General features: G+C 61.8%; 1 protein-coding gene across 7 annotated transcripts in view; it reads right to left on the minus strand.

Moving 5' to 3' along the window:
- The window catches only part of BRD1 (bromodomain containing 1), a 38,746-nt gene that overhangs the window by 4,009 nt on the left and 21,675 nt on the right, over positions 1-13,062 (minus strand). The window contains exons 6-8 of one of the 7 annotated variants that reach the window (XR_013333701.1): positions 11,686-11,946; positions 6,515-6,825; positions 6,328-6,432 (exon numbers count right to left, since the gene is read on the minus strand). Coding sequence is in view for 6 of the 7 variants with exons in the window: in XM_077758041.1 (XP_077614167.1) it covers positions 6,328-6,825; positions 11,686-11,946 (759 nt within the window). In the remaining variant the exon portion in view is untranslated. Of the gene's footprint in view, positions 1-6,327; positions 6,826-11,685; positions 11,947-13,062 lie in introns of all 7 variants that reach the window. The other 6 variants (XM_077758044.1, XM_077758042.1, XM_077758043.1 and 3 more) reach the window with 6 other exon arrangements.

The raw sequence follows: 13,062 nt of genomic DNA on the forward strand, positions 1-13,062 counted from the left end.
CCCCGCGGTGCCGACACGAGACGCACGAGTGCTTCGCGACGCGTCTCGCTCAGAGGGCGGAGCACACCGGCCAGAAGACGGCGCCCTTCCCGGGAAAGACAAACATCCAATGGGCTCACAGGGCTGAGAGCGTGCAGCGACTGCTCCCCAGCCCGGGCGGACCAGCCCCTCCCCGAACGGGGACGCCTCCACCACCAGCAGGTTCGCTCGCGGGGCGCTGCCGGGAGCACAAGAACCTCACTCCCTCGAGACTCTCGAAGCAGAAAATGCTCCCTCGTTAGCCGGGGCCGCCCCCGTCCCCAAGCGCGGCCAGCGACCAGCACGCGGCAGGGCCTGCGACCCACGGGGGCAGCCACACGCCCGGCCTTCCCGCGACCCGAGGGAGAGAACCAAACCTATCACCTAGGGATGTGGGAAGTGAGCGAACACCAAGGCACGTCTCAGAGCCAAACCGCTCCTCCAGAACAGCCCAGCCTCTCGTCAGGAAACAGCACCCGTGTGCCCACGCGTCCGCCCGCGACACCAGGGCAGGCGGACGGGGAGGCAGGCCGCACCCTCGGCATGCCACAGCCGGACGGTCACGTATGTTTCTCTCCCCCAAAAAGCATACCGTTGCCATGCCTTAAAGAAGTTAAATCCGACCCTGCAGAAGCGTGCTGAGGGAGGAGGCCAGATTACGGGGTTCTCTCACCTGCTTTATGTGCCTCTCTGTGTTTTCTCAGTGACAAGGACACATCTTAAATGAGGGCGGTGAACAGCCTTTGACGGCGGCTAAGAAATTAAGTGCAAGCAGTGGCTGGGCGCTGCCGCTCACAGATGGAAACCGCGTCTTCCTGACGTAAATTCATCAGACGTGTGGCTCCGCTTGTTAGACTTAACGTCACCCGCCTTACAGAAAACTTCCTATTTTTCGCTAACTCACCTAGCAGAACCCGCGGTTGCGGAGCTGGGGCTTTCGCGGGCCCAGAAAATACAGCAGCTGTGCAAAGGCCCTGGGGCCGGGAGCCACACCAGCCACACTCGCCAGCAGGCTAGGAGACCGGGAAGAGGTAGAGTGACCCCCAGCGTCCCCTGAGGCCGACAGGTCTCAGGAGGTGCAGAAGGCAGCATGTGCCCGAGAGCAGAGACCCCAACTCGGAGGCGGGCAAGTCAGAGACAGGCCGCCCAAGCCACACAAACGGACAGAAGGAGGGAGCCCCGGGGGCGCCTGGGGGGCTCAGTTGGTTAAGCGTCTGACTACGGCTCAGGTCATGATCTCACGGTTTGTGGGTTCGAGCCCCGCGTCGGGCTCTGTGCTGACAGCTCAGAGCCTGGAGCCTGTTTCAGAGTCTGTGTCTCCCTCTCTCTCTGACCCTCCCCTGCTCACGCTGTCTCTCTCTCTCTCAGAAATAAAATGTTTAAAAAAAAAAAAAAAGGAGGGAGCCCCGGAGGCAGATTCCAGGTCCGAGAGAAGGGGCCACTGTCTGGCAGGCGCGTGCCCAGCGCCCAGCACCCGTGAGGCTGTGAGGCCACCGCCTGAGTCCCCGGGGGAGGCCACCCAGCTGGCTGGTGCAGACACACCCTGTGGCTACCGTCCAGGCAGCCAGAAGGCACGGCCACAAAGCCCCACCTCTAGAGGATCGACCTGGAGCCGAGGCCTAGCGATTCTCGGCGGCCTCACTTGCCGTCCAACCCCCATCGACCTCCTGGGGTGTCTTTGCTTCCGCCGGCAGAGCTGGGCCTTTCCGCCCTTTCCGCGGACAGCTGCAGCGGGCGGGGCCCAGACGACAACGGACGACGACGGGCGCCAGGGGCGGGGAAGAGTTCCACGAGGGGCCTCTGCCTGTCCCGCGAGGTCTCCCGGAAGCGCAAGAGGAGCGGGCGGCACCCAGAGCGCACCTGGCAAAGGCCGGGAGCCTGAGCAGCGGCAGCCATGGCGGAAGGACGCCCGGCACCCACGGAACCAAAGCACAAACCTGGCTGCACTTGTGATGAGCAGGCGGCACGGACGGCACGTGTGCGGCATGCGTGGAGAGAACACCCCGAAGCCAGGCTCCCCGAGTGACGCTACGGGGCACATGCAAACGCGGGGCAGCCTCAGCCTGAGAAACCAGACAACGAGCCACATCTCCCTCCACCTCCCTCGGGACCCAGGAGGACACACACATCCACAGCGACTACTGTTCTACACAGCAACTCCCGTTGCCCAGGAGACGTCACTGACCACCTCCTAGACGGCAGGCACCACAGACAAGGCCAGCGGCAGGCTGCCCGGCCCGGCGCCCTCATCGCAGCCCAGGCGCGCCAGCCCCCCTGCCCCCCACCTGTCTCTGGCCCTGATCCCTGTGCAAACAGGCCCCTCCTGCCGGCTGCGGCCCAGGGAGCCCACCAGCCCCGCCCCGGAGACCCCGCAGGGACTTGCACTGACATCAGGTTTGGGGGGTCAGCACAGAGGTGGGCCCACGGGTCATCTGCAAGCAGCAGGGATCCACACGGAGCCCGAGCCCCACGCTCAAACCTACTTTGAGCAACCACTTCAACAAGAAGTCTTTTTATCAACGCCATTAAGTCCGTGCCCTACGAAAACCACACTGAAAGACAAGGTGGCATCTGGAGGCAGCCAGTGCCCTCAGCACTTGCGGCCGCACCCTGCGGACTCTGCCGAAGCCCCGAGACCAGGGCCTCACGCGGACCTCTTAGGAGGCAAGAGACACCCTGAACATCTCTGCCCACAGGCACCCGGCCCCACCCCGCCCCGTCGAGGCCTTCCCAGGGCGCACCTGGGCCGGGCCCCAGGGGGAGGGGGATCCCCGGAAGCCCCGAGACGGCCGACCAGCAGCGCCAGAGATGAGGCCCTCGAGGCAGCTTCCGGAGGCCGCGGGCTCTGCTGTGAACGGCTCCCGTCAGCCAGGCGGCGAGAAGCCGCTGGTGGCCCCCCTCCCCAGGGAGACGCAGCCGAGGCCCACACCTGCCACAGCCACACTGCTCCTTAAGGAACCTTCTGGCCGGCACCCGGCGAGAGGCAGACGAGCAGGGTGGGCCGCGCTCACTGTTGTCCACCTTGCACCGCGCGGCGCGGACGCGGGCGCTCTCCCCGCCACCACCCCGACTGCCGGGCTCCCCACACAGGACAATCCGGGTGCGACGCGGGACCAGCCCGAGGCTGGGTGGGCCCAGTGAGGGTGCTCAGCCTCCTCGGGCGCTGGGGCCCCCGCGGTCCTGTCTCCACGTCTTTATTTTCCCTACTGATGACAGACTGCATTTTTGTGCATTTTTCAATCTTTCCACAAAAACACCGCAAATGAGATCCCAACTGCCCTGCGTGTGCCCAGACCACCCCCTCGAAGATGCAGCCGCGGCCGGGAAGGCTCCCGGGGATGCCTCCAGGCCACGTGGCAGGACTCCGCTTGCTGCTGCGGCGGAGGGCATGGCGGCCAGGGACCGGTTCGAACCCCCCTGGCCCCCAGGCTCACTCAATCCCCCCCTGGGGGTTGCAGCGGAAGGAAGGGAAAGAGAAGCAAGGGGAGGAGGGAGACCAGGTAGAAACCCGGGAAAGAAAGATGCTAACAGGCGAGGGAGGCACACGTCTTCCGGCCAGGCCATGTGCCACGCCTGCGCCCGGTCCCTGGTCCTCTCGGGCCCGTCCCGCGCCTGCCGAAGGCGGGGTCAGAACCTCTGTCCGCATACGTCCCTGGCAGGTGCTGCCGGCTCGCGGAGCACCCCGGCTCTACGGCCGCCGTCGGCATCGCTCACACCTACCNGGGCTTTGGGTTGGAAGGTGGCTGAACAGGTGCTCGAGCGTCCTCCACGAGAATTACGTGGAACACAAGGATGCAGCGACCTTTCTGCGTCCCCAACGACCGCTTAGCAGAACTCCGGGCCGAGTTGAACAAGAGAAAATAATTAGGATCCAAAGAGTGAGCTACCCAGCGTGTTAGTAGTTAGAGTGAGAACCTGGAAAACAGCGAAAAAGCCATTTAGTCTGACGGGGGTGGGGGTGGGGGGGACGCCGCCCTGAGCAGCCTGAGGATGAACACAATTCCCTCTCAGTCTCTGTGTCTCTGTCTCTGTGTCTTTGTCTCTGTGTCTCTCCCTGTTTCTCTCCTTTTCTGTCTGTCTCTGTCTCTCTCCTTGACTGTCTCTCCTCATCTCTGTGTTCCTCTGTCTCTGTGTCTGTTTCTTTGACTGTCTTTGTCTCTATGTCTCTTCCTGTCTCCTTGTCTGTCTCTTGTGTCTGTCTCTCTCTCCCCGACTGTCTGCGTCTCTCGCGCACACACACCATGTGCACGCAGCAGGAGTCTCAGGAGCAGAGGCCGGGAGCAGGGAAGAGGCAGCCCGGTCAGGGAACCGCAGACGCGTCGGGAGGAGGAAGCTGGGGCACAGGCCCCGGAAGAGCAGAGTCCGGGACTCTAACCCCGGCCCGCGGTGCCACCCACAGCCGGAGAGCAGCGGGCCCCCAGGGGCCGACAGTCTGCAAACGGAGGCATCTGTGTTCGCTCTAACGCGGAAACCTTGCGGCGTGCCGTGGGACGCCAGAAACCCCTACAAGGCAGAGCACATGGATGGATCTTTGGAAAAATCAGAAGGTTCAGACAGTTCGAGTCCTCAGATGGCGAAGAGCACCACTCGGAGAGAGCGGTCCGGGGCGTGCAGAGGGCACAGGAGGCGGAGGTGAGGTGCAGCCAGAAATGGGAGCCGGACGGGCAGCGTCAGGCCCGCGTGCGGAGCAGGTCCTAGTGCTACTAAGACTCCCGGGCCACACGGGAGGGCGACAGGGCTCGTCGCGCGTCCGCTGTATCTACTGCCACTCTGGAACAAGAAAGCAAACACCCCGGCGTCAGTCAGGCTCGGAGGGCGCCGCCGCAGACGCACACGCGGCCCACTCTTGGATGCTTCTGCGCGGCCCGCTCGGACGCCACCAGCCGGAGGAGGGGTTTGGTGAGGTGCCCGGGAAGCCCCCGAACGCGCGGCCACCAGGCAGGTGGAGTCCCACCCACGGTGGGAGGCCAGGGGCGGCGGGGGTCACGGGTGGGGGGGACCCCGGCCCGGCCACACGAGACCACGCCCCCAACAGCGCAGCCCCTGCGGCCCCTGCGCCCAGCAGCTCCGGCTCCCTCCTCGCGCCGCAAGCAGGAGATGAGCTCCATTCACACCCATGAGACCCCCACGCGGCTGCACGTTGCTCAGAAACAAAACAGGCTTTAACAAATTATTTTCAAAGAACCGGCTTGATATAGACCCATCAAAATATAAGCACCTGAATACAGAATTTCTATAAAATTAGTTAGAACCGCCGTCAAAATAGAATTTATAAGCAATCACCTGGGCAACAAAAGAATCACACTGTGTGCTGCAGAGCAGGAAGGGCAGCCCCTCGTCCACAACGGAAACCCCCCCCGACACCTCGGGCAGCCAACACAAGGTGCTCCCGCATCTCTACGTGATGGGTGGACCAGCACCCATGGCCCTGGCCTCAGTCCCCTGCCTCGGTCTCCGGCTCCATCCACCGACCCCCGTCCCCCGCCTGGGTCCCGGGCCTCAGTCTCCAGCTCGGTCCCCCACCTGGGTCCCCCGCCTCTGTCCCGGGACTCGGTCTCCGGCTCGGTCCCCCGCCTCGGTCCACAGCAAGAGCCCAGAGGACAAGCACGTCCAGTCGCACCTCCAGGAGGAGGCGTCAGAGGCACAGCCAGTGCCACACACCACAAGGATGACCGTCGTCTGGCAGAACTGGGGCGGGGCCTCCTCGGCTTTCATGGGCTGGGGGGCAGGGGGACACAGAGGCTGTGCCAGAACAAGGACCGCCTCCCTCAGCCGGGCACGGGGGGGACCCTGAAAGCACTACCGCTACAGCCCGTGGACGGGAACCTCCTGGTGAACCGAACAGACTGAAGTCACAAGAGCTCAGCAGGACGCGAAACACACGACCCCATGTCATTCCCGCAGACAGTGGTCCTCTCCCTACACACGCCCACAGGGCCACAGAACAGTGAGACACGTCACCATGTGCTCTGAGTAACTGCCCAAAGGGACTCCCGGAGCCCAAGGGCCGACCCCGCGGAGCCCCAGGCACGTGCCACCGCACCCCCCCCCGCCACGCTCGTCCCTCCGGGCAGGCTCCGTAAGCCAGACGCGGTCGCTCACGCGCCACCAGGTTCCCGGGACGCACACCATGTGCCAAACGATGCCGGGCAGACCCAGCCTCGGGGACGCCGCAGCGGCTGGCTTCTCGTCTGGGGGCAAAGAGGCCCCTGGATGGTCAACTGCAAACACGGGCCGGGGGCACGGCCCAGCCGTTCCGCGAGACCTTGGGGGAGAGAAGGCGGCGCCGTGGCGCTCCGTGGCATTTACCTGTGTCCAGGCGCTTTCCCGGGGACCCCTCCTCCACCTCGGAGTCGCCGCAGGTGCTCCGCGACCTTTTTCTTGGCTGCAGAAGAGTCTCCAACCTCGGAAGGACTACAGACAAAAAGGTTTTGGTCCCTAGCTGAGGAGAAGTTGGCTGGGTTTCAGTGTTCTTGGCAGACTTTGGGGGGCTTACACTTTTCGATTTGCAGAAGAGAACAGAAGTGCGTCTGTTTACATCGCTTGATGGCTCCGCCACCGCGGAGGCCGCCGCCGCCGGCGCATCGCCACTACTGGCGAGGGTGGGCTCTGGAGGGTGTCCGATTACCAGTGCGCTCTGAGTGCAAGTGCTATGTGATTCATTATCAAATGTGACTCTTTTGAATAGTTTACTCTGCTCTGGGTTCAGTTCTACTGGTTTGAGGGTTGGTGGTTCTGAATTAGTCTCCGAGTTTGAAGGAAGAGGTAATGCATCTGATGGTTCAAGTTTAGGGGGAGATTTATCTCCTGAAAAAATTATAAATAAAGTGATTTTTGAAAACTGATAATTATAAAATCTATTATAAAACTTACTATAAATGTGAAGTCCACCAAAACACTAATTCAATTAAGGAAACACAGCATCACACATCCTGTCTGCACGCAGTGAAGGGCCCGCCGGATCACACTGTGTGCGCCTCCCTAGCACCGAAGCCTGAGGCGGCCTGGCCCCCTGGGTCCGGGCACAGGGGTAAAAAGTTACTCTCTGAAAACGACCGTGAACAACTCCTTCCCATATGTCGGCAGTAACACATCACTCACGTTCATGACACTTCCCGCAACCAAAAGTTCACTTACCTTGAGGAAGAAACACGTCTCCCTTAACTAGGGGAGGGTCTAACGGGGCACGCCCACGCAGCCCCGGCCCGGGCCACGCGGTCAAACTGGAGGACACGAGCGTGTCCGTGTCGTTTCTGACCAGGGTGTCCCAAGCTGAGGAGGAAGCCCCTCTGATGAGTGGCGAGTGGAGGCAGCGGCTCACGGAAGCAGGAGACCACCGCCCCCCTAACCAGTTCTCCAGACGCTCTACCTTCCACGCCGCGCTCTCAACGCTCTAATGTGGGCAGTTTTTCTAGGATCTGACTTTAAAAATAAAAAGTTTCTGGAAGACTACCGTAGCCTCATTTAAAAGGCTTCTTAAAACTACTAACACAAAAATGAGAAGTCAGAAAAGCCCTCAGAACATGAATTCGTCACCTGGCCCTGGGAGGCTGGTCTGCCGGCCTCGAGTGCCCAGAGGGGAGGCCCTGGGGGTGCGGTGGGCCGGCCAGCAGGGGCGCAGCCTCTAGGACAAGCCACTGCTTGGGGCCACGAGACACGTGACATAAAACCAAGAAAAACCACTCACCCGCTCCTGCTCCTAAGTCAATATACTATCACTAGGTATAGTTTTTAACTTTAACGTATTGGGCCTGCAAACCGGCCCCAGGCCACTTGAAAAAACTGAAGTTAGTATATTAAATCCAATCATTTTGGAAGAAGAAAGCTACCCAGCTCCTAAGTTCCGCTTCTGCCTCAGAGCAAATGTTTTGAGAATTCTCCCTGAGTAATAGGACAGGTGCCTCAGCTCCGCGGGGCCACTCGAAGCTGGACAGGCACGTCACAGGTGACCCCAACACTGCGAGAGTGTCTCCTCGGCAGAAAGCCACGCTCCACGGCAGTGAACCACACAGCACGCCGGCCTGGGGGGAGAGCCCTCCCGCTCGTCGCTTTGAAGTCACCAACAGGTTCAGGAAAACGGCATTTACAACCCCCCCGGGGGACTGAGCAAACCGGACCTGGAGGGCCGGGACCTGAGGCCAGGCAGGCACTCTCGCCANCACCTCCCCTCCTTGCCTCCAGCCTCTCCCCATCCCACCCCACACCAGAGCGCCTGCCCTATCCCTGCGGCCGGCGTGCGGCCACGGCAACACCAGGCGGCGGCCGCTGGAGGCCGAGGGGGCCCCATCCCTCGCCAGGCTCTCCCGTCCCTCCCTCGCCGGCCATCTCCACGCTACCAGCTGGCACTCCCCGTCCTGGCTCAGCCCCCGGCCCGCCTGCTCCCGCCTGGGCAGCACCGCCCCAGGTGCCCACGTCCCCGGCCACACGCACACGGCCTTGGACGGCCCAGGTCCCCCACACCTTCTCCTGCCTCTCACCTCGGCCCGCACCGGGCTTTCTCCTCCCTCGTGCCCCTCGCCGGACGCCAAGGTCGAGGCCTCACAGAGGGGCCTCCCCACCCCTCCTTCTACCAAAGACAGCCTGGGGCTCGGCCCCGACCGCTCCGCTCGGCCGTCCCTGCTCTGAGGTCGGCCTGGGCAGCTCACTGGAAGCATTTCCGGGGCACAAACGGGGCAGGCAGATGGGGCCAGGGGTCAAGGGCTACTCAGGTGACCAGGTACAAACACCGCCACCTCCAGCTGGGAGACCCACGCAGGTCGCCGAAGCCCCCAGCCTCACTTTCCTCATCTGTAAGGTGAGAAGACAGCACCCGTGCCCGCAGCACCCCCTGCGCCCGCCAGCCAACGCCCCGCTGGCCAACAGCTCCTGGGAGGCGGCGTCCCAGTGAGGACCCACGTAACAAATACAAACGTGGGGCGCCTGGGGACTCAGTCACGCGTCCGACTCTTGATTTCAGTTCAGGTCATGAGCTCATGGTTCACAAGTTCGACCCTGAGTTGGGCTCTACGCTTACATTCTCTCTCTCTCACACTCTCCCTATATGAATAAACCAACTTTTAAAAAAATAACAAAAATATTCTTAAAAAAAGCCACTGGCTGCTAACAATTATGTCATCTTCCTACATACGAGAAATGCTCAATTACCTCCTAGAAAGAACTACACTACTCAATTCTGAGTTTGTAAACCTGAGCATGAGTGTCTGAAACCCCACGCGTTCATGATGCCGCGACAGCCCCCCCGCTCGGGATGCCGATTTGGAAGTAGCTACTTTGGAAAAGCAACAGCAAGGCCGTCAAGTCTGAAGACCCGACCCCACGCCTCCACGCGGGGAGCTCTCAAAGCCACGGAGAGCTCGGGGAGACGTCCGACCAGCACCCCTGCCTCGGGCTTCCTCCCCTGGTGACCCCAGAGGGAGGTAGCTACACACGCACGCTGCAGACCAAGAGGACCTTTCACCAACATGGTGGGGTCCTCGCCCCCGGTGTCACTGTGGGGAGAGCAGGGCCCGGCCACCACGGCCTCACCGGCTGCACAGAACCACGGCTGCACGGAGGCAAACCTGGGGAGCCTTCAGTGAAAGACAGACGCACGGTCTCGACGCGCAGGGACAGAGCTCAAAGCACAACCTAAATCCCAGCGACGGGACACGAGAGCCCTGCGCCGGCCAGCCCACGGCTGTTCTCCCGCAGCCAGCGGTCTTCCTGCCCTGCACCCAGTCGGCCACCCGGAGCCAAGCTCAGAGCGGCCCCAGCCCACACGGCACCAGCAGGCGACGGGAGCTGCNCCCCGGGCACCATCTTCAGAGGGGGGCACCTCGGCGGGCCTGGCCCAAGCATAACCTCTGCCCAGTGACAACGGGGACCGCGTGTGGACCTCCGCGACAATTTGCACCTGGTCTCTCGTAGGACGCCCGGCTCTGGCCTTACTGGAAGGATCGAGAGCCCCCCTCCAGCCCAGCTCACAGGGTCTGCTCTGACCATCTCCCACTTCCTTGGGGGGGGGGGGGGGCCGCCCTGCCACTCCCTCGGGGCCTCCCTGAAGGCGGCCTCGGCCTCCCCAGCGCCTTCCCAGCAGCCACAAGCACACCCTGTGTGTCCGCCCGCTTTCAACAGGAGCCTGACGCTCCGCACGGACCCCAAGCCACCTTCTGTCAGCGCTGCGTCTCCCTTCAGAATGACCCGAGCGCCATGAAGCCACAACCGTGGGCGGGAGTGGGGGGCGCCCGCCTGCCGGTGGACCCGGGCTGTGCGCCGAGACGGCCGGACGACCAGGGAAGACACTGAGTCCAGACAAGGCCTCCCGAGGATGGTGAACGACTGGTTGACAAGCTGTCCCCCAACTCACTCTTTTCAGAGTTATTTGTGCAAAGAGTGGTGGTTTCTCCACAAAGAGGAAAAGACCAGCTCAGCCAGAGCGCCTGCTCAGGCAGCAGGAGGGGAGGGGGCAGACAGGGGGCAGGAAGCTGTGTGCCCCACTCCAGGCCTGATGACTGGGGCCGGTCTGGGCCCCGAGGGCGATGCGGGTGCCAACAGGGTGGGGAGGGGGCAAGGGCCCTGCAAGCAAGTGCTCGGAACTGTCCTTCCTGCCCTTCCTGTCCCGGTAAGACCACGCCCCTCCTTCACCACAAGGGAGGGTCTAGAGTCCTCATCCCTCACTGGGGGGGCCTGGCCACAGGCGCTGTGAACTGAAATAACCAGGTATGAAACCGGGGGAAGCTGTGTAAACAGTTCTCAGTTCTCAGACACACGCACACGAGGTCACTTCCCAGGAGAAAGAGCTCGAGGGCTAGTGCTGCCTCGCGCAACCAGCAACCGTGTGTCTGCCGACAGATGCCCACCGCACACGCACATGCTTTTCCAAGGAGCAAACGGGAACAACTTTGCAAGTGCCTGACCCCTGCCCTTGCTGTTCAAATCTGGACACGAGAGAGGAAGCTTGGACTCCAGGCCGAGCGGCCAGCAGGCTGATGCGGGATTCTCACTGGGCCCTCCCTTCTGGAACACTGACCTGCGCGGACGCTAACCCCAGGAAAGCGCAAAACAGCAAGGGGCTGCTTCTACCGGGTTCCACGTGCTCAAAGCACTGACGGTGTGTGTCCCGAGCACAAGACCCGCCACCTGCAGCCACCTGGGCTGAGGTTCACGTTAGCATTGGGTGGATGCGTTCCTTCTCATTTACCTCCTATCTACAGAAATGTCCCCGAGGTCCAGTCCCTCTCCCAGACATACGACCCAGTTCAAGTCGCCAGCTGTCACCGCTGGGCATGTGACATGTCAGGAGGCCCACGAGGCAGCTCCAGGTCAGCTCCCTGCTCCCTGGTGACGGCATGTGCGTCACCTTCCACCCTCTGGCCATCAGAGGGGAGCATTCACGTGACAGCGGCATCACGGCCTCTCAAGAGCTGCTCTGACCAATATAAACAACCATCACTCCTGTCATATAAACCGTGTCTACCTTACACCCATTCTAGGGGGCGTACGAGGCCGAAACCACTCCTTTTAAATAGATTTTCAGGAACAAGCTGGTAAAAAGGGCTTATTCTGGGTCTTCAGCTCTGTGACTGCCTAGACGCCAAGATGCAGCCCAGACGGCATCAACTGTAACAGGCAGCGAGCCTGGTGGGGACGCCGGGCAGTGGGAGAGCCGGACACTGAGCGTGTGCTTACCTTCCTCCCCCGTCTCCTGCCCCAGCTGAGCACCTTCCTCTTCAAAGCTTCCAATACCTGATTCCGCGGGTGGGGGCTGGCTGTGCTGCTGGCTCAGCTTGTTCCGGAGGACCGCGATCTCCTTCCTCAGGAGCTTGGCCCGCTTGCTCCGGGACCCGCTGGACTTCATGGCGCACGTGAGGTCCAGCTTGTCCAGCAGCTCCCTTAGCTGCTCCTCCAGGACCATGTGGGCCCTGTTGGCCGGGTTCAGCAACCTGTCCACTGAAGTCGAAGGACACGGTCAGTCACTGGACACCGGTGCCCCCCACCCCCACCCCGAGACTACCTCGCTAGCACAGGCCCGGCCCCAGGGAGGCCCACATGCCCCTTCACACTCCCTCCAAACCCACGACGGGCTGCTGCCACAGGGAGACCAGCTTTCACCCCGTGGCTGTCAGGACCCCTGGAGGAAAGCTTGTATGTCCGTGGCTGGCCGGCCAGGCGCACAGGGACATGGCGCCGAGGAGGGCCAGCACCTCTCCCAGGGCGCCCCAACAGAACTCTCTAGTGAAGACCAGCAGCCGGGCCGAAAGAGGCATGCCAGGGCCGCCCCAAGGGAGGTGGGCTCTGCTGACCACATGCCCGGGGCCACCTGTGCAGACGGGGCGAGGGCCCAACCTGGGGCTGCCCGATCTGCCTGTCCGCCACAGCTCCTGTCTGAGCTCTTCTCTAGACCTGGACCGCTGTGTGGCTTTCCTAAACTGGGCCGCACCATCACTGATGGCTCTCAATTCCAGGCACATTTACTACAAAAATCCCTAGGGTTCTTAACTTCAACAGAACAAAAAAATTTATAAAGCACTAATTACCTTAGATGAGTGAAAGGTGGCTAAAAAAGAAACCACTTTTCAGATCTAAGATAAAACCGGGAGGAGGGGAGACAGAAGCCACGGCATGAGCACCGGGAGGGGCACCTTCCTCTGTGAACAAGCGTTGGCTAAAAGCATCTGTGCCTTCACCAAGGACTGTCGAGACCTCAGTACCGAGAAAGAAGGAAAAACGCCTGAAACACAACAGCCAGCTACAGCGCTGCTGTCTCCGGCACAACCTCAAGAGTGACAGAGCCTCAAATATATTCACATAAACAAAACTCATGTCCTCTGAAGCCCCAAAGATAATGGCCTGACCCGTAGGCATCAGCCCGGCATGAAGGTGGCCGGTGCCCATGCAGACTGGATGTGACCTGCGTTCTGCTAGCTCAGCCATCTCCCCACGCGGATGCTGAGGAAACTCTCATCCGTGAACTTGCCCCCAGTGAAAACCCGGGTGTCGGACTTTGAGGGAACACCACGGTCATCACACGCCCGCTTCCTGAAGACCTGATATGTGGTGGCCCGC

The sequence above is a fragment of the Crocuta crocuta genome, unplaced genomic scaffold (genome assembly GCF_008692635.1).
Source record: "Crocuta crocuta isolate KB4526 unplaced genomic scaffold, BGI_CrCroc_1.0 scaffold143, whole genome shotgun sequence".
In the NCBI taxonomy this organism is placed as follows: Eukaryota; Metazoa; Chordata; class Mammalia; order Carnivora; family Hyaenidae; genus Crocuta; species Crocuta crocuta.